This window comes from Schistocerca nitens, chromosome 4 (genome assembly GCF_023898315.1).
Source record: "Schistocerca nitens isolate TAMUIC-IGC-003100 chromosome 4, iqSchNite1.1, whole genome shotgun sequence".
Lineage (NCBI taxonomy): Eukaryota > Metazoa > Arthropoda > Insecta > Orthoptera > Acrididae > Schistocerca > Schistocerca nitens.
The window spans coordinates 86,554,949-86,578,971 of record NC_064617.1 but is presented as its reverse complement, the minus strand read 5'-3'; the positions used below and the strand labels follow the sequence as shown (position 1 = coordinate 86,578,971).

General features: G+C 48.1%; 1 protein-coding gene across 1 annotated transcript in view; it reads right to left on the bottom strand.

The window, feature by feature from the left end:
- Positions 1 to 24,023, bottom strand: part of LOC126252131 (uncharacterized) — a 131,027-nt gene that overhangs the window by 30,702 nt on the left and 76,302 nt on the right. The window contains exon 2 of the mRNA XM_049952996.1: positions 454 to 675. Within this exon, the coding sequence (XP_049808953.1) occupies positions 454 to 675 (222 nt within the window). The remainder of the gene's footprint in view (positions 1 to 453; positions 676 to 24,023) is intronic.

The window sequence follows — 24,023 nt, the reverse complement described above, 5'->3', positions numbered from 1 at the left end:
GGGGGCAATGGCGGTGGATCATGGTTGGATGGAGGAGTGAGCAGTATCAGGTAGGATTCAGCATTGGTATGTGGTTGGGTCTGCCTGGTAAGGTTGGTGGCAGAAAGGTGTTTGCGTCGTAGGGACAGGGAGAAGTGTAATTTGATGGTAAGGTGATTGGGGGCCGGGGGGGAGGGGGTGGGTGGGGAGGGTTCCATGAGCCAAGCAACAATGCAGGTACAGTATGTGGGTTGTTGGGAAACTGGGGTGGGGAAGGAAAGGCAAATTGGGAAAGAGGGGAAGGGGTAAGGAAATCTGGGAAGGGGTGGGGCAAGAGTTTAGCACAGCAATCAGGTTAAGATGGACGTGGGGTGCAGTAGTTATTCGGAGATGAGGGGGCTTGCACAGGTCAGTGTAGCATGGAGAGCTGCAGTAGTGGGAATGAAGGTAACCGCACCAAGACAGCACGCTCACCTGGATGCGGAAGACGGTGGCGGGTTGTAGGGAGAGCGTGGCGCAGCGGGCGTCGGTGACCAGGTTCCCGCGCAGCCCGCCGCCGGCCACTTCCCACGTGACCAGGAAGGCGCCGCGCCCCGCAGGTGGTGGTTCGGGCGGCCGCCACCAGAGGCGCACCGACACCACGCCGCCGCGCCGCTGCTCCGGACGCGACGCTCGCAGCAGCCAGCCGTCACCTCCCTGCGACAGGGCAGCGCCGGCTACATTGTTCACCTGCTTCTGGCACCAGGCACCTGGCCGCAAACATTGTAATCGTTGAATAAGAAGGGGGATAAGACGGATATTGCTAACTATAGGCCAATATCACTACTGACAAGCTTTTCAAAGGTTTTAGAGAAACTAATGCGTGCCAGGATAGTTCGCAAAAGTCAGTTTGGATTTCAGAAAGGCTTTTCAACAGAAGGTGCAATATTTGCATTTACTGGCAAACTCTTGGAATCTATCAACAAGAAACTGAAAGTGATTTGCATATTTTGTGACCTAACAAAAGCGTTTTACAAAAAGCTGCACATCTCGGTATATGTGGTGCAGCAGGGAAATGGCTTGACTCATATCTGTCAAACACGAAACAAAAAGTTGTAGTAGATAATCAAGATGGTGTCCCAGTAACTTCAGAATGGGGTACCATCACATGTGGAGTGCCGCGGGGCTCAGTTATGGGCCCCCTACTTTTTATTATATTTATAAATGCTCTCCCTCTCTGTACGGAATATTGTAGATTCACCATTTTTGCTGATGACACTACACTACTTATTGATAATTCAGTAGATAAACTTGAGGCAACAGCTAATAAGGTTTTAAATAAAATGATGAACTGTTTCAACATTAATGGTCTTTCTTTAAATTACTGTATAACAAACTACACTCAGTTCCACAAAACATCCAAAGTTGAGGAAATAGTAGTAAAAATAGGTGAGCAGACAATAACCAGGGTAGATTCCTCAAAATATCTAGGCTTGCATATTGATAGCAAATTGAATTGGTCAAACCACATCGTGGATCTATGCAAAAGACTAAGTTCAGCAACATACGCATTGTGCATTGTTTCTTCTTTCATGCAATTATGGCATTTGGAATTATATTTTGGGGAAATCAGCCACTGGCTAAATAAATACTGTGTGTACAAAAAAGAGCCATAAAGATCATGTGTGGAGTCCAACCTAGAGCCACATGCAGGAATCTTTTTAAGAAGCTTGAAATACTCACATCCACTGCGCAATATATATTATCTTTTATGTGCTTCATAAGGAAAGAAAAATCCATCTTTAAGCTGAATAGTGTGTATCACAGTCACAATACTAGAAGGAAACATGATATCCACTACAAACAGTCAAATCTAGGTATGGTGGAGAAAGGAGTCCATTTCAGTGGCTGTAAAAATTTTAATGCCCTCCCTTCTATAATTAAGTGTTTGGTAGATGAAGATCTCTTGTTTAAAAAAACCTTAAGGCAGTTCCTATTGCAAGGATCATTTTATACAATAGAAGAGTTCCTGAACTACAATGTTCAACATTTCTTGTATTGTAAATTGCAAATGTATGCCCAAATTTGTTTTTGTAATACCGAATATTTTTATTGTACACATATATTTTGCAACATTTATTTCTCAGTAACACTTATTTTGTAATCTTTATCTATCTCTCTAAAATGTATTCTTTGCAGTGGGACCTAAGTTACTGTTTACTGTTTTTGTTTTGGGCCAAAAGGTTCTAAAATTGACACGTTCCATATCCTGTGATAGTGTCACAACATGGATCACCCGAACAAGAGATTAAATAAATAAATAAATAAATCGCATACGTTTCGTTTATCACTTATTTTCGAGCTGTGGTATCAGTTTATTTTGTCATTTTCGGGACATGAGCGAAAGTCTGTCGATAAACTCAAGAATGAGCAGCGCTTGTGGTGTGGAAAGTGGCCTTTCGGGGAAGTGGCATTCCTGGAAGAATGCCTGTCTGCTGTACAAGAAGACTAAGAATCAGTTTGCTGTTTACCATTGGAGAGTAGAGTGCAGTAATTTACATAGAATTTGTTGACTGCTTTTCTTACGTCGGATATGTTACATACCAGTATCGGTATTCCGCATATTAGAGATACTATACCACCACCACCACTCCGTCTACAGGCCACAAGTGGCCCATCGGGACCCTCCGACCGCCGTGACATCCTCATTGAGGATGCGGATAGGAGGGGCGTGTGGTCAGCACACCGCTCTCCCGGTCGTTATGATGGTATTCTTGACCGAAGCCGCTACTATTCGGTCGAGTAGAAACTCAATTGGCATCACCAGGCTGAGTGCACCCCGAAAAATGGTAACAGCGCATGGCGGCCTGGATGGTCATCCATCCAAGTGCTGACCACGCCCGACAGCGCTTAACTCCGGTGATATCACGGGAACCGCAGTAGCCACTGCGGCAAGGCGGTTGCCATTAGATGTACTATAAATAATATAATATTATTTAATGGAAAATGTACACTCCCAGGTCTATCTGAATATGGAGTTGCCAAACATACAAAAGGCGCGCGGCAGAAGGGCCAGTTTTGTGAAACAGCGGGTAGTTGCCCCGCGTGAGGTATGCAGGCCAAGTTTGAGACGTAGTGTAAATGTGCCAAAGTATGCGCAGTCCCAAAGAGAACGCAGCTTGTGTTCCTCACGGTTGAGCAAACTGGTCAGTTCGCCACTGACGTACGAGGGTGAGTCAAATTAAAACCTCAAATTTGTAATAACAAATCGAAATTTCGCACCCTTATCCTGTAAGTTGGTAAGCGTGCTACAAACAGCGTGCAGAATGGCCTGCAGGTGGCAGCATAGTGCAGATGCACACATACCGTTGTAGTATCAATATAAAGATGGCAGCCCAACTTGCGACTTACACCAGGGAAGAGCAGCATTCTGTTATTCGGTTTTTGCGTAGTGAAGGTGTGAAACCTATTGAAATTCATCGACGAATGAAGGTTCAGTACGGTGGTGCATGTTTGTCGCAGCAGCAAGTCTACGAATGGAGTACAAAGTTCTCAAATGGTGTGACGTAAGTGAAAGATGCTCCTCGTCCAGGTCAGGCACAACGAGTTGTGACTCCACAGAACATTGCAGCAGTTGAAGCCATAGAGAAGGATAACCGCCGAGTGACACTGAATGACATTGCAGTATGTTTACAGACTAGTCATGGGTCAGCACACCACATTGTGCATGATGTACTCCAGTTTCACAAAGTGTCTGCAAGATGGGTGCCACGGCAGCTGACTTCTGAAATGAAAGAAGTACGTGTTTGTGCTTGTGAAGAACTTCTTCGGCGATTTGAACCAGAAGGTGATGACATCCTTGCAAGAATCGTTACTGGGAACGAAACATGCTTTCACTTCCACCAACCGGAAACGAAGAGAGCGAGCAAGCAGTGGCGCCATTCCTCATCACCGAAACCAAAGATGTTTCGAACAGAACAATCAGCAGTAAGGTTTATGATGACTCTCTTTTGGGACGAAAAAGGGCGTCATTTTGGAGCATTACATGCCTAGAGGGACCACTGTCACCAGTGCAACATACACAGATCCTCTAAAAAATTATCTGAGGCCTGCAAGCAAATCAAAGTGACGTGGATTGCTGTCAGTAGGTGTCATTTTGCAACATGCCAATGAAAGGCCCCCAACTGCCCGTAAAACAGTTGCGACAATCACAGACCTGCATTTTGAGTGTCTTCCTCATCCAGCATTCTCACCAGACCTTGCCCCCAAGTGATTTCCACATGTTTGGACCACTCAAAGACGCAATTAGAGGAAAGAAGTTCCGTTTTTCTGAAGAGTGCATGAGTGGTTGCGCTGACTACCAAAAGAATTTTTCTAAAGGAATTTATGCACTTTGGAGGACTTGCATTGAGCGTGGGGGAGATTATGTTGAAAAGTGATACAGCTTTGTACCACTTCTGCACATTAAATAATATTTTAAAAATATTAAAGGTTTTCATTTGATTCATCCTCGTAGTTCTATTCAGACTGGCATCAAAAACATCTCGTAGAAGTTGTTTGAAGAACTCCAGTGTTTCCGAAGTGAAAAAGATGAAGATCACTTTTCAGCTTTCTTGATGTAGTTCTGGTAGTTTGTTGCACAAGATGTACACAAAACACGCGAGCAATAGCCTTTAATTCTTGATTCTATTTTGAAAGACCGGCTTGCAAACTACCGTACTGCATCCACATGTTTGGCACATGTGACGTGTGCTCCCGACTGTTGACATCGCTTGGAATCATTATTTCTGTACGAAAGAGCGCGCGTATACTCGTAACGTTCCCAAAGAGTGTGTACGTTCTCTTTAGGACTGGTTGCTTGGTTTGCGGAAGGGGACCAACCAGAGAAGTCCCATCAGATTAAGGAAGGGTGGGGAAGGAAGTCGGTCATACGTTTTTAAAGGAACCATCCCGGCATTTGCCGGAAGCAATTTAGGAAAATCACGGAAAACCTAAATCTGTGTGGCCGGACGCGGGTTTGAACCGTCGTCTTTCCGTAGGCGAGTCCACTGTGCTAACCACTGCGCCAGCTCTCTTGGTCTTTCTTTTGGATACAACTGGAAATTTGCGTTGTTGCGTTCGAAGGATAGGCTTTGTTTCCGAATGACTTCAAATGAAGTATGAAAATCGGACAGGAAGCTCGTCTAAACCGAAGATCCGTTCAGTGAGGCCAGACAACGAAATGAAAGTGGAGAAAGCAAACAACGGTTGCTGCTGTTCTTGGTGCGAAGGACTCTGCTTTAACGAAAAGACTGAAAGCTGTGAGTGGAGAACACGAATTTTGGCGTTTCCAGAGGATTGGATCCAGTGTACTGACAAGGGAACCTCCCCATCGCACCCGACCTCAGATTTAGTTATAAGTTGGAACAGTGGATAGGCCTTGAAAAACTGAACACAGATCAATCGAGAAAACAGGAAGAAGTTGTGTGGAACTATGGAAAAAATAAGTAAAATATACAAACTGAGTAGTCCATGTTCAAGATAAGCAACATCAAGCATAGTGACTGTTCAAGGAGCGCCGTGGTCCCGCGGTTAGCGTGAACAACTGCGGAATGAGAGGTCCTGGGTTCAAGTCTTCCCTCGGTTGAAAATTTTACTTTATTTGTTTTCGCAAAGTTATGATCTGTCAGTTCGTTCATTGACGTCTCTGTTCACTGTAATAAGTTTAGTGTCTGTGTTTTGCGACCGCACCGCAAAACCGTGCGATTAGTAGACGAAAGTACGTTCCTCTCCAATGGGAACCGAAAACATTTGATCGCAAGGTCATAGGTCAACCGATTCCTCCACAGGAAATCACGTCTGATATATTCTATACGACACTGGTGACGGCATGTACGTCACATTACAGGAAGTCGACCCACCTAACTTGCACACTTGGCGAATGGGTAAAAAGATTCTTCTACCTTGCCCGATTTAGGTTTTCTTGTGGATGTGATAATAACTCCCAAAAAAGTGATGAAAACATAAGAGTTTGTCACATAAACTGCAACAAATGAATGCAACAGTTTCACAGTCACACAGTTTTCCCTGTGCTCTGTCAAAACATATGTTTTTAACGTTTTCCAATTTTTTCCGTGTGTCAGATCCTGCATATGTCCAAGCAAATCTGAACATGTCCTGGAATTTTCGAGAGCGAAGTTGATTGTGTGAGTGCCTGAACTTTGATAATTGACACACGTCAATTGCTAGAAAATAAAAAAGTTAAAATTTTTACTCGAGGGAAGACTTGAAACGAGGTCCTCTCATACCGCAGTTGCTTACGCTAACCACGAGACCACGGCACTCCTGATGTGGCTTATGTTACACATCGACTCCTCAATTTGTATATTTTGCATATTTTTTTCATAGTTCGACAAAACTTCTTCCTGTTTTCTCGATTGATCGGTGTTCAGTTTTTGAAGGCCTATCCACTGTGCCAACTTATAACTAAATCTGAGGGGGGTGCGATGGGGAGGTTCCCTTGTGAGTGTGGGAGATGGTGGCACCAACAGTGATGATCAATTGAGGTGTGATACTGCGTTCGTTTGTGCCATTTACCAAATGCATGCTCTTTGCGCATGTTTTGCGTATTTTTAGGCACACGTGAATAAAAGAGTGCGCATTTCACGTTTTTTGTATTTTTGGAAAGTTCAATGAAAGTCTTACCTCTGTGCTATTGTAGATTTTCTGAACTTGCATATTTTGTGTCAATAAATCTAAATCTAAAATGATTTTGTTTCACTATTTATAATAACCCAGATATTTACGCTTACTCCTTAACTACGCACTCTTAGATACGGTTCCCCTATCATTAGCACTAAACAAAGAAAAGTGCGAGGTTATCCACATGGGCAGTAAAAGAAATCCGATAAATTTTGGGTATACGATAGATTGCACAAATCTGTCAATTCGACTAAATACCTAGGAATTACAATTACGAGCAACTTAAATTGGAAAGACCACATAGATAATATTGTGGTGGTGGTTCTGAGCACTATGGGACTTAACATCTGTGGTCATCAGTCCCCTAGAACTTAGAACTACTTAAACCTAACTAACCTAAGTACATCACACACATCCATGCCCGAGGCAGGATTCGAACCTGCGACCGTAGCAGTCGCGCGGTTCCGGACTGCGCGCCTAGAACCGCTAGACCACCGCGGCCGGCTATATTGTGGGGAAGGCGAAACAAAGACTGCGCTTTTTTGGCAGAGCACTTAGAAGATGCGACAAACCCACTAAAGAGACAGCCTACGTTACACTTTTCCGTCCTCTGCTGGAATATTGCTGGGCTGTATGGGACCCTTACCACGTAGGATTGACAGAGGACATCAAAAAGGAGCAAATAAGGGCAGCTCGTTTCGTTGTATCGCGCAATAGAGTGTCACTGATATGATACGCGAGTTGGGGTGGCAGTCACTGAAACAAAGGCGATTTTCTTTGCGGCGAGATTTATTTACGAAATTATAACCACGATCTTTCTCTTCCGAATGCGTAAATATTTTGCTGACACCCACCTACGTAGGAAGAAATGATCATCATCATAAAATAAGAGAGCAGAAAGATTTAGGTGTTCTTTTTTCCCACGCGCCATTCGAGAGTGGAATGGTAGAGAAGTACAAGGTAGTATGAAAATGGTTCGATGAACACTCTGCCAGGCACTTAAGTGTGAATTTCAGAGTAACCATGTAGATGTAGATGTAGATTTGGAGCGCACCCTCTCCCCCTTTCTCCCTCGCACACATCCGCCCGTGCCAGTTTTCGTTACTACACTCCTGGAAATGGAAAAAAGCACACATTGACACCGGTGTGTCAGACCCACCATACTTGCTCCGGACACTGCGAGAGGGCTGTACAAACAATGATCACACGCACGGCACAGCGGACACACCAGGAACCGCGGTGTTGGCCGTCGAATGGCGCTAGCTGCGCAGCATTTGTGCACCGCCGCCGTCAGTGTCAGCCAGTTTGCCGTGGCATACGGAGCTCCATCGCAGTCTTTAACACTGGTAGCATGCCGCGACAGCGTGGACGTGAACCGTATGTGCAGTTGACGGACTTTGAGCGAGGGCGTATAGTGGGCATGCGGGAGGCCGGGTGGACGTACCGCCGAATTGCTCAACACGTGGGGCGTGAGGTCTCCACAGTACATCGATGTTGTCGCCAGTGGTCGGCGGAAGGTGCACGTGCCCGTCGACCTGGGACCGGACCGCAGCGACGCACGGATGCACGCCAAGACCGTAGGATCCTACGCAGTGCCGTAGGGGACCGCACCGCCACTTCCCAGCAAATTAGGGACACTGTTGCTCCTGGGGTATCGGCGAGGACCATTCGCAACCGTCTCCATGAAGCTGGGCTACGGTCCCGCACACCGTTAGGCCGTCTTCCGCTCACGCCCCAACATCGTGCAGCCCGCCTCCAGTGGTGTCGCGACAGGCGTGAATGGAGGGACGAATGGAGACGTGTCGTCTTCAGCGATGAGAGTCGCTTCTGCCTTGGTGCCAATGATGGTCGTATGCGTGTTTGGCGCCGTGCAGGTGAGCGCCACAATCAGAACTGCATACGACCGAGGCACACAGGGCCAACACCCGGCATCATGGTGTGGGGAGCGATCTCCTACACTGGCCGTACAGCACTGCTGATCGTCGAGGGGACACTGAATAGTGCACGGTACATCCAAACCGTCATCGAACCCATCGTTCTACCATTCCTAGACCGGCAAGGGAACTTGCTGTTCCAACAGGACAATGCACGTCCGCATGTATCCCGTGCCACCCAACGTGCTCTAGAAGGTGTAAGTCAACTACCCTGGCCAGCAAGATCTCCGGATCTGTCCCCCATTGAGCATGTTTGGGACTGGATGAAGCGTCGTCTCACGCGGTCTGCACGTCCAGCACGAACGCTGGTCCAACTGAGGCGCCAGGTGGAAATGGCATGGCAAGCCGTTCCACAGGACTACATCCAGCATCTCTACGATCGTCTCCATGGGAGAATAGCAGCCTGCATTGCTGCGAAAGGTGGATATACACTGTACTAGTGCCGACATTGTGCATGCTCTGTTGCCTGTGTCTATGAGCTTGTGGTTCTGTCAGTGTGATCATGTGATGTATCTGACCCCAGGAATGTGTCAATAAAGTTTCCCCTTCCTGGGACAATGAATTCACGGTGTTCTTATTTCAATTTCCAGGAGTGTATCTATGACGCACACGGTATATAAAACTTGCAACTAGACGCCCCTGGCGCACCTCTCAGCTAGTCGTTCCAGACGCCAACGTGCGTCGGTTGGGCCTTGAACGTGCCCCAGAGCGAGAGTGGGGACTGGCCTGCTAGCTCTTCAGTTTATCGACAGACTGTATCAGTTCGTTCGTTTATATGCCTTACAAATAAATATACGGTGATTTCCCAACAGATTATACAGTGAAGCGCCAAAGAAACTGGTATAGGCATGCGTATTCAAATACAGAGATATGTAAACAGGCAGACTACGGCGCTGCAGCCGGTAACGCCTACATAAGACTGCAAGTGTCTGGCGCAGTTGGTAGATCGGTTACTGTTGCTACATTGTCAGGTTATCAAGATTTAAGTGAGTTTGAACGTGGTGTTATAGTCGGCGCACGAACGATGGGAGACAGCACTCCGAGGTAGCGGTGAAGTGGAACTTTCCCGTACGACCATTTCACCAGTATACCGTGAATATCAGGAATCCAGTGAAACATCAAATCTCCGATATCCCTGCAGCCGGAAAAAGATCTAGCAGGAACGGGACCAACGAGGTCTGAAGAGAATCGTTCAGCATCACAGAAGAGCAGCCCTTCCGCAAATTGCTGCAGATTTCAGTGCTGGGCCATCAAGAAGTGTCAGCGTGTGAACCATTCAACGAAACATCTTCGATGCGGGCTTTCGGAGCCAAGGGTCCACTCGTGTATCCTTGGTGGCTGCACGACACAGAGCTCTACGCCTCGCCTGCGCCCGTGAACGTCGACATTCGACTGTTGACGAGTGGAAGCATGTTGCCGGCCGGACGACTCTCGTTTCAAATAGTTCAAAATGGTTCAAATGGCTTTGAGCACTATGGGACTTAGCATCTGAGGTCATAAGTTCCCGTAGGCTTAGAACTACTTAAACCTAACTAACCCAATGACATCACAGACATCCACGCCCAAGGCAGGATTCGAACCTGCGACCCGTAGCAGCAGAGTGGTTCCGGACTGAAGCACCTAGAACCCTTCGGCCACTGCGGCCGGCCGTTTCAAATTGTGTCGAGCTGACTGCTGTGTACGGCTATGAAGAGAACATGAATCCATGAACCCTGTATGTCAGCAGGGGACTGTTCAACATGGTGGAGGCTCTGTAATGGCGTGGGTCGTGTGCAGTTGGAGTGATACGCCTAGGTACGATTCTCACAGGTGACACGTACTCGAGCATCCTGTCTGATCACCTGCATCCATTCATGTTAACCGTGCATTCCGACGCGCTTGGGCAATTCCAGCAGGACAATGCGACACCCCACACGATCAGAATTGCTACAGAGTGGCGCCAGGAACACTCTTCTGAGTTTAAACACTTCCACTGGCGACCAGGCTCGCCAGACATGAACATCATTGAGCACATCTGGGATGCCTTGCAACGTGCTCTTCAGAAGAGATCTCCGCCCCCTCGTACTCTTACGGATTTGTGGACAGCCCTGCAGGATTCACGCTATCAGTTACTTCCAGCACTACTTCAGGCATTAGTCGAGTCAATGCCACGTCATGTTGCGGCACTTCTGCGTGCTCGCGGAGGTCCTACGCGATATTAGGAAGGTGCACCAGTTTCTTTGGCTATTCAGGGTATTTTACGTTGTAAAATATATTCCGTGGATAACTCTCGATGTTTGAGTGTATAATAAGTTTAGTGAATTGCTTGTAAAATTTAGTTCTTGTGTCAGCATAACTTCCAGTTTACTGAATCAGTAACATCAGAAATGACAATTTTGGAATCTTATTTCCCCCAGCACTCCAGCCTTGCAGACTAATTCTTACGAACAGTCGAACGAATGTTTTTGAGCAGATGCTCAAATGGTTCAAATGGCTCTAAGCACTATGGGACTTAACATCTGAGGTCATCAGTCCCCTAGACTTAGAACTACTTAAACCTAACTAACCTACGGACATCACACACATCCATGCCCGAGGCAGGATTCGAACCTGCGACCGTAGCAGCAGTGCGGTTCCGGACTGAAGCGCCTAGAACCGTTCGGCTACTCCGGCCGGCTGACCAGATGCGTTGTTCTCACCCAGAATGTACGGACTACCGAAAATACATAAAGAATCGGTTCCTTTGAGGCCTATAGTCAATGGGATTAACTCGCCGACTTATTTTTTAGCAGGTCATTTATCTGGCAAACTGAGACATCTAGTTGGTAAAACAAATACACTCCTGGAAATTGAAATAAGAACACTGAGAATTCATTGTCTCAGGAAGGGGAAACTTTATTGACACATTCCTGGGGTCAGATACATCACATGATCACACTGACAGAACCACAGGCACATAGACACAGGCAACAGAGCATGCACAATGTCGGCACTAGTACAGTGTATATCCACCTTTCGCAGCAATGCAGGCTGCTATTCTCCCATGGAGACGATCGTAGAGATGCTGGATGTAGTCCTGTGGAACGGCTTGCCATGCCATTTCCACCTGGCGCCTCAGTTGGACCAGCGTTCGTGCTGGACGTGCAGACCGCGTGAGACGACGCTTCATCCAGTCCCAAACATGCTCAATGGGGGACAGATCCGGAGATCTTGCTGGCCAGGGTAGTTGACTTACACCTTCTAGAGCACGTTGGGTGGCACGGGATACATGCGAACGTGCATTGTCCTGTTGGAACAGCAAGTTCCCTTGCCGGTCTAGGAATGGTAGAACGATGGGTTCGATGACGGTTTGGATGTACCGTGCACTATTCAGTGTCCCCTCGACGATCACCAGTGGTGTACGGCCAGTGTAGGAGATCGCTCCCCACACCATGATGCCGGGTGTTGGCCCTGTGTGCCTCGGTCGTATGCAGTCCTGATTGTGGCGCTCACCTGCACGGCGCCAAACACGCATACGACCATCATTGGCACCAAGGCAGAAGCGACTCTCATCGCTGAGGACGACACGTCTCCATTCGTCCCTCCATTCACGCCTGTCGCGACACCACTGGAGGCGGGCTGCACGATGTTGGGGCGTGAGCGGAAGACGGCCTAACGGTGTGCGGGACCGTAGCCCAGCTTCATGGAGACGGTTGCGAATGGTCCTCGCCGATACCCCAGGAGCAACAGTGTCCCTAATTTGCTGGGAAGTGGCGGTACGGTCCCCTACGGCACTGCGTAGGATCCTACGGTCTTGGCGTGCATCCGTGCGTCGCTGCGGTCCGGTCCCAGGTCGACGGGCACGTGCACCTTCCGCCGACCACTGGCGACAACATCGATGTACTGTAGAGACCTCACGCCCCACGTGTTGAGCAATTCGGCGGTACGTCCACCCGGCCTCCCGCATGCCCACTATACGCCCTCGCTCAAAGTCCGTCAACTGCACATACGGTTCACGTCCACGCTGTCGCGGCATGCTACCAGTGTTAAAGACTGCGATGGAGCTCCGTATGCCACGGCAAACTGGCTGACACTGACGGCGGCGGTGCACAAATGCTGCGCTGCTAGCGCCATTCGACGGCCAACACCGCGGTTCCTGGTGTGTCCGCTGTGCCGTGCGTGTGATCATTGCTTGTACAGCCCTCTCGCAGTGTCCGGAGCAAGTATGGTGGGTCTGACACACCGGTGTCAATGTGTTCTTTTTTCCATTTCCAGGAGTGTACTTTTATAAAAGATTCGAAACATTTTTTTAGTAATTATACGCAAACTGAGGATATCTGCAGGTGACATTCTTGTTGGCTTCGATGCGACATCGTTATTTACTAATGTCCCAGTGTCGTTCGAGCTATTTTAAATACAATGGTGAATTCTATGAACAGCTGACGGCCTTGCTATGGGCTCACCCATTTCACCAGTTGCAGCTGACGTTTTTATGGAACACTTTGAACAACAAGCGTTAAGTAGTGCTCCTTTGAAGCCTTCTTGCTTGCTCCGCTATGTGGACGATACATTTGTTATATGGCCACACGGCGAAGAAGAACTTCATGCGTTCCACAATTTCTTAAATGGAACTCACTCCAATTAAAATTCACCTTGGAGGTTGAGAGTGAGGTCGGTCTCCCGTTCCTGATGTGTTGGTATACAAGAGATCTGATAACACTCTAGGTCACAGAGTGTACAGAAAGCCGACTAACACAAACAGGTATTTAGATGCCACTTCGCACCACCACCCAGCCCAGAAGCAAGCAGTACTCAACACTCTGTCTTCACGTGCCTTCCGTATCAGCGATGACGGCTACTCGGAATCGGTGTTGAATTTTTTAAAGAGGGCATTGAAGGCAAATGGGTGTGGTAGTTATTCAATCGACAGGGTTTTTAGGCGGAATATTTATACCGGTAATAAGAATGACGAGGAACCGCCTTCTGACTCCGTCAACTTACCGTTCGTTTCTGGGGCCACTGACCGCACAAGCAGAATTTTAAAGAAAAATGGTATTCAGACATCTTTCTTTAGTCAAAACAAAATAAAATACTTTTTATGACGCAAAACGGATTCAAATGGTTCAAATGGTTCTGAGCACTATGGGACTCAACTGCTGCGGTCATTAGTCCCCTAGAACTTAGAACTAGTTAAACCTAACTAACCTAAGGACATCACAAACATCCATGCCCGAGGCAGGACTCGAACCCGCGACCGCAGCGGTCTAAAACGGATTCATCTGATTACCTCCACAATGCAGGCGTCTATCAAGTATCATGTGGCTGCGGCAAAGTGTATATAGACGGAACGGGAAGAACTGTTAAAGAACGCATTAAGGAACACGAACGGCACATGCGGCTAAAACAAAGTGCAAAATCGGCAGCAGCGGAACATCATGAGAACTGTGGCTCTGACATCGATTTTAATAACGTACGTGCACCGGCTAAAGAAACAAACGTGTATAGGAGAAAGGTCCGAGAAGCGGTTAAAATTTCTAGGGATGCATCTACCGGTAATTTCAATAGAGAGGACGGCTATAGGCTTCCGGCATCGTGGCTCCCTGCCATCAAGGGAGTAAATACGCGGCCCCGGTGTGTGAGCGGCATAAACAACGCGTTGCAAGTCACCTCGGCGCACAATAATATTTTGGGTAAACATTCCCCTTCTCTTGCTCTGTCCGTTTGGAATCTAGCCACTGATGACGACCAACCAATAGCGGCAGCAGGCATTTCAACCAATAACCCTTCTCCAGTATAAGTGTGGAAAAGTGCCTTTCTACCCAATGACGATGGACCGCCAGTGGTATCCACAGGAGATTAGCTACCAATGCCCCTTCTTCTGCATCAGGGCGGGAATATTAGCCTATGACTATGGCCCTCCAATGGTAGCCATATGAATTTTAACCAATACTATCACTTCTCCAGCACGAACCCCAGAGAACTCCCCCTTTGTAAGTCGACGCGATACTTGTCTCTGACAGTGTTCTAACAGTAGTGGACACCAAAAGATCCCCCCAGCGACGTCTTCACTGTTGTGTCCCCCCTACCCTCCATCTCTACACCCTTCATCTCCTTTCCCAAGGTGGCTTCCAGATGATGCCCTCTCTCCCTCCATTTATCCCTCCTATCGACTCTGATCCTCGCTCCCCCTCCTTTCCTCTGTCCTTTTCCCAGGCTCCCTCTCGCCCCCTTCCATCCTCTTTTTTTCCCCACCTCCCCTCTCTCTGCCCCCTTCTTTCCCCCGAGTCCTTTCGCATTTCCCTCCTCTGCCTCTTCTAATTCCCTCTCGCCTCTGCCCTGCCCCTCTCCCCCCTTATGAGTCCTCTCCCTCCTTGGTTCCCCCCCCCCTTTCGTGTTTTCCTCTCCTCCCTCCTTGTTTTTCCCCCTCCTCAAGGTCCCCCCCCCCCCATCTGCCTTTGTCTCGGGAGTGTCATCTTTGTGCCGCCATTTTCAAGCAGTGTTTTACAGTGAGTGTTTTACAGTGAGTGTTCCGTGTTGTATCTTTTGGGAAGTGTTGCGAACAGCCATCATACTGTCACTGGGTGTGATTTTTTATCTCTTGTGAACAGAAACCAGACTGTCGCCATGTTTTTTAATTGTGTTCTACTATGTTAGTTGTCTGATTCCTGTGTATTTTATTAACATTGCCAAACCCTTTTTCTGTTTTAACTTTCCGCATTTTTCCACCATTTTACACTTTAAGTCACCGTTTTATCGCCTGTTTTTCTTGTTTCCTTTCTTCTTCCGTTTTTAAAAAAGTCTGTAGGCTGTAGAGCAGCAAACTAAGCTGCTGCCAGCCCGCCCCCTTCGGGGGGGGGGGGGGCGGGATTGAAAATCAATAAAGAAAAAAAAAGAGATCCTGAGGAAGATCCCAGTAGTGGGGTCGAAACGAAGGACATTTTAGAGGAAACATGAGGCGGCGTAATAACCCAGAAGCCTTTAACTTCAGTAACTTCAGATTTCGGATGTTCGGCCTACAAGTTTCTGACTTGGTTTTGTAACGCTGTGCTCCCCTCGTACAGTCAGTCTGCGCATATAAAAAGCTGTAAGTAATAATGACGATTCAAGAGTTCTCAGCGAGTAGCAGCACTATTAGACGCCTATTTTTTGACATCGCCCTCGAGGTACGGCTTTGTCTTAGTCGTCGAGGACTCTTGGTCGCCGCAGCTTACATTAGCCGGCGAAAGGGTCAAGGGGTGTATTTGGGGAGCGCGTAACGGCCCGTACGCACGTGCGTGCGTGCGCCGACGCTTCCTGCCGGCCCTTTCTGCGTGCGCGAGCAGCCGCGGTGAGGGGAGAGGAGGGGAGAGGCGCTTTGTCGCGGCCGGGCGGCGTCCATGTCCGCGTTAATAGCGACAAGCGGCGGCTGCATTTTATTGGCAGAGCGCCGCGGGCCGGTGCTCTGGCTAATGGGCTTTCACGGGACGATCGCCGTAAACCGCAGCGCCGGGACAAAAGCGCTGACAAGGAGATAATTGATGGACGGGGCGGGAGTCGCATGTTGCACCGCAGCGGGCCGTTAAAGCGCCGAGACCGGGCTTCCCACCCGCTCCAAAGTCCGCCGTTTAAGACTACGCACACTCGCCGCCGCTTACGTCCAAGTAATTAATAACCGCACGCCGTTAGCCGCGTCGCAAAAGACGCTCGCGACGGTTTAGGAGATAGTAACTCCTACAATTGTAGGCGATTTTCTGCTTTACCTTAGTGGACAAGTGCACGCAAAACTGAATGACTGGTGACGATGGTGTGATTAGGACAGTGTGAGGTGAGAAGGTAGGAGGACTGAGGGATATGTGGAGGCGCGAATACGGGGAGATACTTTTCTGGCAGGTCCCTAATTGTTGAGAATAAACACTGAAGATCCAAGACATTGTGACTACTGGCCACTACAAGACGGAATGCAACCTGCTGGTGTTGAAGGTGGCGATCTGTGGCAGGTCTGACGAGAGAGTGTCAAGCCGACACCTGCAAGAGTACGAGGCGGCTCACGTAAACTGCTACACTACGGGCCATTAAAATTGCTACACCAAGAAGAAGTGCAGATCATAAACGGGTATTCATTGGACAAATATGTTATACTAGAACTGATATGTGATTACATTTTCAATCAATTTGGGTGCATAGATCCTGAGAAATCAGTACCCGTAATAACGGCCTCGATACGCCTGGGCTCTACGTCAAACAGAGCTTCGATGTCTTGTACAGGTGCAGATGCCCATGCAGCTTCAACACGACACCACACTTCAAGAGTAGTGACTGGCGTATTGGGACGAGGCAGCTCCTTGGCCACAATTGAGCAGACGTTTTCAATTGGTGAGAGATCGGGAGAATGTGCTGGCCAGGGCAGCACTCGAATATTTTCTGTATCCAGAAAGGCCCTTACAGGACCTGCAACATGCGGTCGTGCACTATCCTGCTGAAATGTAGGGTTTCGCGTGGATCGAATGAAGGGTAGAGCCACGGGTCGTAACACATCTGAAATGTAACGTCCACTGTTCGAAGTGCAGTCAATGCGAACAAGAGGTGACGGAGACGTGTAACCAATGGCACCCCATACCATCACGCCGGGTGATACGCCAGTATGGCGATGACGAATACACGCATCCAATGTGCGCTCACCGCCATGTCGCCAAACACGGATGCGACCATCATGATGCTGTAATCAGAACCTGGATTCATCCAAAAAAATGACGTTGTGCCATTCGTGCACCCACGTTCGTATTGAGTACACCATCGCAGGCGCTCCTGTCTGTGATGCAGCCTCAAGGGTAACAGCAGCCACGGTCTCCGAGCTGATAGTCCATGCTGCTGCAAACGTTGTCGAACTGCTCGTGCAGATGGTTGTTGTCTTGCAAACGTCCCCATCTGTTGACTCAGGGTTCGAGACGTGGCTGCAAGATCCGTTACAGCCATGCGGATAAGATGCCTGTCATCTCGACTGCTAGTGATACGAGGCCGTTGGGATTCAGCACGGCGTTCCGTATTACCCTCCTGAACCTACCGATTCCACATTCTGCTAACAGTCATTGGATCTCGACCAACGCGAGCAGCAATGTTGCGATACGATAAACCGCAATCGCGATAGGCTACAATTCGACCTTAATCAAAGTCGGAAACGTGACGGTAGGCATTTCTACTCCTTACACGAGGCATCATAACAACGTTTCACCAGGCAACGCCGGTCAACTGCTGTTTGTTTATGAGAAATCGATTGGAAACTTTCCTCATTGTCGCACGTTGTAGGTGTCGCCACCGGCGCCAACCTTGTGGGAATGCTCTGAAAAGCTAATCATTTGCATATCACAGCATCTTCTTCCTGTCGGTTAAATTTCGCGTCTGTAGCACGGCATCTTCGTGGTGTAGCAATTTTGATGGCCAATAGTGTACATGTCGAGGCTTGCTGGTGCTCGTTACTCAGTCGCAGAATTCTGCAAAGCAATCGCTACTGGAGGGCCTGATCACTGGGCTTCTGGTTTACATTTAGCAGTGAAAAATTATACTGAATAGCCCTCCTTCAGGATGAACTTGGTGGTTTACGAAAATTACTTCTCAGATATGCAGTGTTGTTTGTTCATGAGAGATATCGATTATACCCTTCAGGTTTTAGGCACTAGCCATGCAATCAGAGAGGGGAAGAAAAGATGAACACCGAAAAATACACTCCTGGAAATTGAAATAAGAACACCGTGAATTCATTGTCCCAGGACGGGGAAACTTTATTGACACATTCCGGGGGTCAGATACATCACATGATCACACTGACAGAACCACAGGCACATAGACACAGGCAACAGAGCATGCACAATGTCGGCACTAGTACAGTGTATATCCACCTTTCGCAGCAATGCAGGCTGCTATTCTCCCATGGAGACGACTGTAGAGATGCTGGGTGTAGTCCTGTGGAACGGCTTGCCATGCCATTTCCACCCGGCGCCTCAGTTGGACCAGCGTTCGTGCTGGACGTGCAGACCGCGTGAGACGACGCTTCATCCAGTCCCAAACATGCTCAATGGGGGACAGATCCGGAGATCTTGCTGGCCAGGGTAGTTGACTTACACCTTCTAGAGCACGTTGGGTGGCACGGGATACATGCGGACGTGCATTGTCCTGTTGGAACAGCAAGTTCCCTTGCCGGTCTAGGAATGGTAGAACGATGGGTTCGATGACGGTTTGGATGTACCGTGCACTATTCAGTGTCCCCTCGACGATCACCAGTGGTGTACGGCCAGTGTAGGAGATCGCTCCCCACACCATGATGCCGCGTGTTGGCCCTGTGTGCCTCGGTCGTATGCAGTCCTGATTGTGGCGCTCACCTGCACGGCGCCAAACACGCATACGACCATCATTGGCACCAAGGCAGAAGCGACTCTCATCGCTGAAGACGATACGTCTCCATTCGTCCCTCCATTCACGCCTGTCGCGACACCACTGGAGGCGGGCTGCACGATGTTGGGGCGTGAGCGGAAGACGGCCTAACGGTGTGCGGGACCGTAGCCCAGCTTCATGGAGACGGTTGCGAATGGTCCTCGCCGATACCCCAGGAGCAACAGTGTCCCTAATTTGCTGGGAAGTGGCGGTGCGGTCCCCTACGGCACTGCGTAGGATCCTACGGTCTTGGCGTGCATCCGTGCGTCGCTGCGGTCCGGTCCCAGGTCGACGGGCACGTGCACCTTCCGCCGACCACTGGCGACAACATCGATGTACTGTGGAGACCTCACGCCCCACGTGTTGAGCAATTCGGCGGTACGTCCACCCGGCCTCCCGCATGCCCACTATACGCCCTCGCTCAAAGTCCGTCAACTGCACATACGGTTCACGTCCACGCTGTCGCGGTATGCTACCAGTGTTAAAGACTGCGATGGAGCTCCGTATGCCACGGCAAACTGGCTGACACTGACGGCGGCGGCGCACAAATGCTGCGCAGCTAGCGCCATTCGACGGCCAACACCGCGGTTCCTGGTGTGTCCGCTGTGCCGTGCGTGTGATCATTGCTTGTACAGCCCTCTCGCAGTGTCCGGAGCAAGTATGGTGGGTCTGACACACCGGTGTCAATGTGTTCTTTTTTCCATTTCCAGGAGTGTATTTTGTTTTCTGACACAGCTAATGTCTCTGAGGACCAAGGTGCATTAATCATTTAAAACTGACACCAAATGTGCGGCAATTATTCAAAAAACTCCGGCGGTAGCTTGGCTTGGACATCGCAGCATGAAATTCAAGAAAAAAGAATTGCTCTGAGCACTATGGGACTTAACATCTGAGGTCATCAGTCCTCTAGAACTTAGAACTACGTAAACCTAACTAACCTAAGGACATCACACACATCCATGCCCGAGGCAGGTTTCGAACCTGCGACCAAAGCGGCCGCGCGGCTCCAGACTGAAGCGCCTAGATCCGCTTCAAGAAAAACTGTAGTTTCTTTTGAGTATATCTGGAAGTGCGAGGGTAATCCCAAAAGTAAGGTCTCCTATTTTTTTATAAGTACAGAACTCTGTTTGTGTGGCAGTTGGTCACACGGTTATGAAGGGTGCTTCACGCGTTGTGTGTTAACATGCGCACGCCACGCTGAGGCGCACAGTCTTGGCTTGACCGCCGTTGAGAACGAATGGAGCTCCCTTGGATGTTACCGCGAAGTGCGAATTGCACGCAGTTATTCGGTTTTTGAACGCAAAGGGCACTGCGCCGATTGAAATCCATCGCCCATTGACGGAAGTGTATGGTGTGTCGGGCATGGATGTCAAAAACCTTCGTAAGTGGTGTAGAGAGATTGCAGCTGGTCGGACCGAAATTCATGACGAACAGAGGAGGGTGAGACCGTAAACTCCTGAGGAGACAGTGTAGAAGGTTGAGCAAAGCATGCGTGGAGATTGGCGGGTCACCCTGGATGATCTCTGCACGTTGGTTCCTGAGGTTTCCAGAAGCACCGCTCACAGGATTTTAACGGAAACATTGAACTACCGGAAGGTGTGCGCAAGATGGGTGCCACGCCTGCTGACTGAGGACCACACGCGGCAACGAGTTGATGCTTCCAGCGCAATTCTTCACCGCCTTGCAGCCGAACAGGACAACTTTCTGGACTCAGTTGTCACGGGTGGCGAAACCTGGGAATACCACTTTACACCTGAGACCAAGCAACAATCACGCCAGTTCATAACTTTCTCAACAGCATGGCGGCGAGCTGGTATGACATGGGCATACAAAAACTGCCACAGCGTCTACAAAAATGCATCGACAGAAATGGTGACTATGTCGAAAAATAGCTAAATGTTCAAGCTGTAAATTGATGTAAACCATTGTAGAAATAAACAGGTGTATGTGCTTATAAAAAAATAGGAGACCTTACTTTTGGGATTACCCTTGTACAAATACTTGGCATGTAGTAAGCAATGTTTACATCAGAATGTACCAATAAACCTCAGAAACCTCAGACTTCTTGTTTCTTAGCTTTTTCAGGAGATTGTGCAGCACATGCATTTGATTTTACACTTATCACTGATCACAGAACGTACTGCATCATTCATTTACTTTTTAAAGTGCAAGTGCTTTTTATCGTGGGCTCATATGGGGGACAGTGAGAGGTAAGTAGCAATGCATACTCAGTAATTAAAAAAAATGTTGTCAAACTGTGCCAAAAAATTAAGATTTTTGTTTCATAAGTTTTTCAAGACATTACACAACACTTACGTTTGATTTTACACTAATCACTGAGCACATAATCACTGCATCAGAGGACACGACCATTTCTCACTGGAGATACGTGGAGGTATGTAGAAGTCAGTAATGAGCAACACAAATTAAACAGTTAAAAAATATTTTAAATTATGACACAGTCTTTGAAGTTTCCTCTTCTTAGAACCTTCAAGAGACTGCACAGTAGTTTCATTATTTATGCTTTTGCAAAAAGCTATTCAGTACAATATTAACTGTTATCCAGATAAATTTCTTCTTCATTTCTGGTGTAGTATGTTGAACAGAATAATTTTTATGCATCACATCATTAGCCATAACTATTTTCAGAATGAATTAAGCTGGTACTGCCCTCTGTTTCAGCAGCTTCATGAAGATGTTGTTATCGATAACATTTACACCAGGGCTTAACAACTGGCCGGTTTTGAGCAGGAGTACTCGCGTCTGCTCAGGCACGTGCTGCGAGCAGGTGCAAGGTCACGGAGTAGGGAGGGAGGGGAGGGAGGGGAAATGCGCGCGCACGTTTGAATGTGATCTCGCGTTCTTAGCAGATTTAACTAGCCATCTGAATGCTTTGAACATTTTACTACAAGGTAAAGATCTGCTAATTACTCATTTCATAGATCGAATACGAGCTTTTAAAATGAAATTGACACTTTGGGTGAGTCAGCTGGAAACAGGAAATCTAGCTCATTTTCCTAAATTATCATCCATGCAAGATGTTCACAAAGACTGTGAACGTTATTAAAATAGTTTAGTTGCCCTTAAGGAAGAATTTGATCAACGCTTTCAAGATCCGACAGCACTAGACAGTGATTTTGATCTGTTCTCCTCTCCATATTCAGCGAATATTGAAGAGATTCGTCCTGAGCTGGAACTAGAAATTATTGACCTGAAGTGTGACAGAGAATACAGAGACAAATTTCAGAACAAGAAAAAAATTTGGAATTCTACAGACACTTCCCTCAGGATAGATTTCCTCGTTTGCACAAACTGGCGGCTACAATAATATCAATGTTCGGTTTCACGTATGTTTGTTAACAACTGTTCTCTGCAATGAAATGTAAGAAGACGCGCCTGAGAAACGCATTGCCTGATCGAAATTTAAACTGCACGCCGCGCCTACAATGCACAATAACAATTACTCCGAACTCAGACGCAATTGTAAAGGGCAAAAAGTACAAGATAACCGAGAATCCCACACTTCAGTGACACCTTTTATTGTGTAACAGTTCACAAATTAATACGAATGCAGAGGTATACACTAAGCTAATAAAATTATGTGGCACGTGTACATTCTCCTTTATTTGTTTCATTTGTCGCAGTAATAATTCGTGAGTGATATCCCTGCAGGTGGCCGCGGATTTACATTGACTGGCGGCAGCTGTTGTGTACCCCACGTGACTCTCCCCACTCTCCGCTCTGGTCCCGTAGTGGGGGTAGCGTGCTCGCGCTGCTCCCTGCTCGCTCCTTGCTGCTCACAGCTTGCTCCGCGAGCACGTATGTTGTGAAGCCCTGATTTACACAGTCAAATAACAGTATGTAACTACTGTGACAGGAAATTTACGTGGGAATTTGAAGTTGCCTTTGTCCAATTGTCTAATTATATTAAACTGCTTATCACCTGTCATATACCTATCAAGTGCCAAAAAATCTGTGAACTCTGTACACTGAAGTTTCCTTATCAATGAGAAATGTATGTGAAAACTGGTAGATAACATTCAACACTTTTGCTATAATCAAATATCAACGAAAATTAGAAAATGAATCACTAATATTACATACCCTGCTCTCAGTACTTTAATCAGAACTATACATCTCTTTTGTGGGAGCACATTTACTTCTAACAAAGGAAACTCGCCATCGCATCCCCCTCAGATTCACTGGTGAAATGGCCCAGTGGAAATCCCACCGAAAACTGAACACAGATCAAGCATGAAAACAGGAAGAAGGTGTACTGAACTGTGAAAAAAAGGATCAAAATACAAACAGTGAACAGTCAACGCTCAAGATATGCAACATCGAACAAACTTAGATAAGAATGACGACGTGGTTGTGTGGTCACGGTGTTTGACAACACAGCAGGAGATCGCGTTTAAATCTCACTCGTGCCCGGTCATCGTTTTTTCCTTCAGAAAATTATCTACTCTCCGTCCGGTTATTGATGTGTCTGTGCTCCTTGTGTAGTCTTGGCAGTTGTTATACTGTACAAGGGTTATACAATATGAGTCATGTGGAAAGAATATACACTCCTGGAAATGGAAAAAAGAACACATTGACACCGGTGTGTCAGACCCACCATACTTGCTCCGGACACTGCGAGAGGGCTGTACAAGCAATGATCACACGCACGGCACAGCGGACACACCAGGAACCGCGGTGTTGGCCGTCGAATGGCGCTAGCTGCGCAGCATTTGTGCACCGCCGCCGTCAGTGTCAGTCAGTTTGCCGTGGCATACGGAGCTCCATCGCAGTCTTTAACACTGGTAGCATGCCGCGACAGCGTGGACGTGAACCGTATGTGCAGTTGACGGACTTTGAGCGAGGGAGTATAGTGGGCATGCGGGAGGCCGGGAGGACGTACCGCCGAATTGCTCAACACGTGGGGCGTGAGGTCTCCACAGTACATCGATGTTGTCGCCAGTGGTCGGCGGAAGGTGCACGTGCCCGTCGACCTGGGACCGGACCTCAGCGACGCACGGATGCACGCCAAGACCGTAGGATCCTACGCAGTGCCGTAGGGGACCGCACCGCCACTTCCCAGCAAAT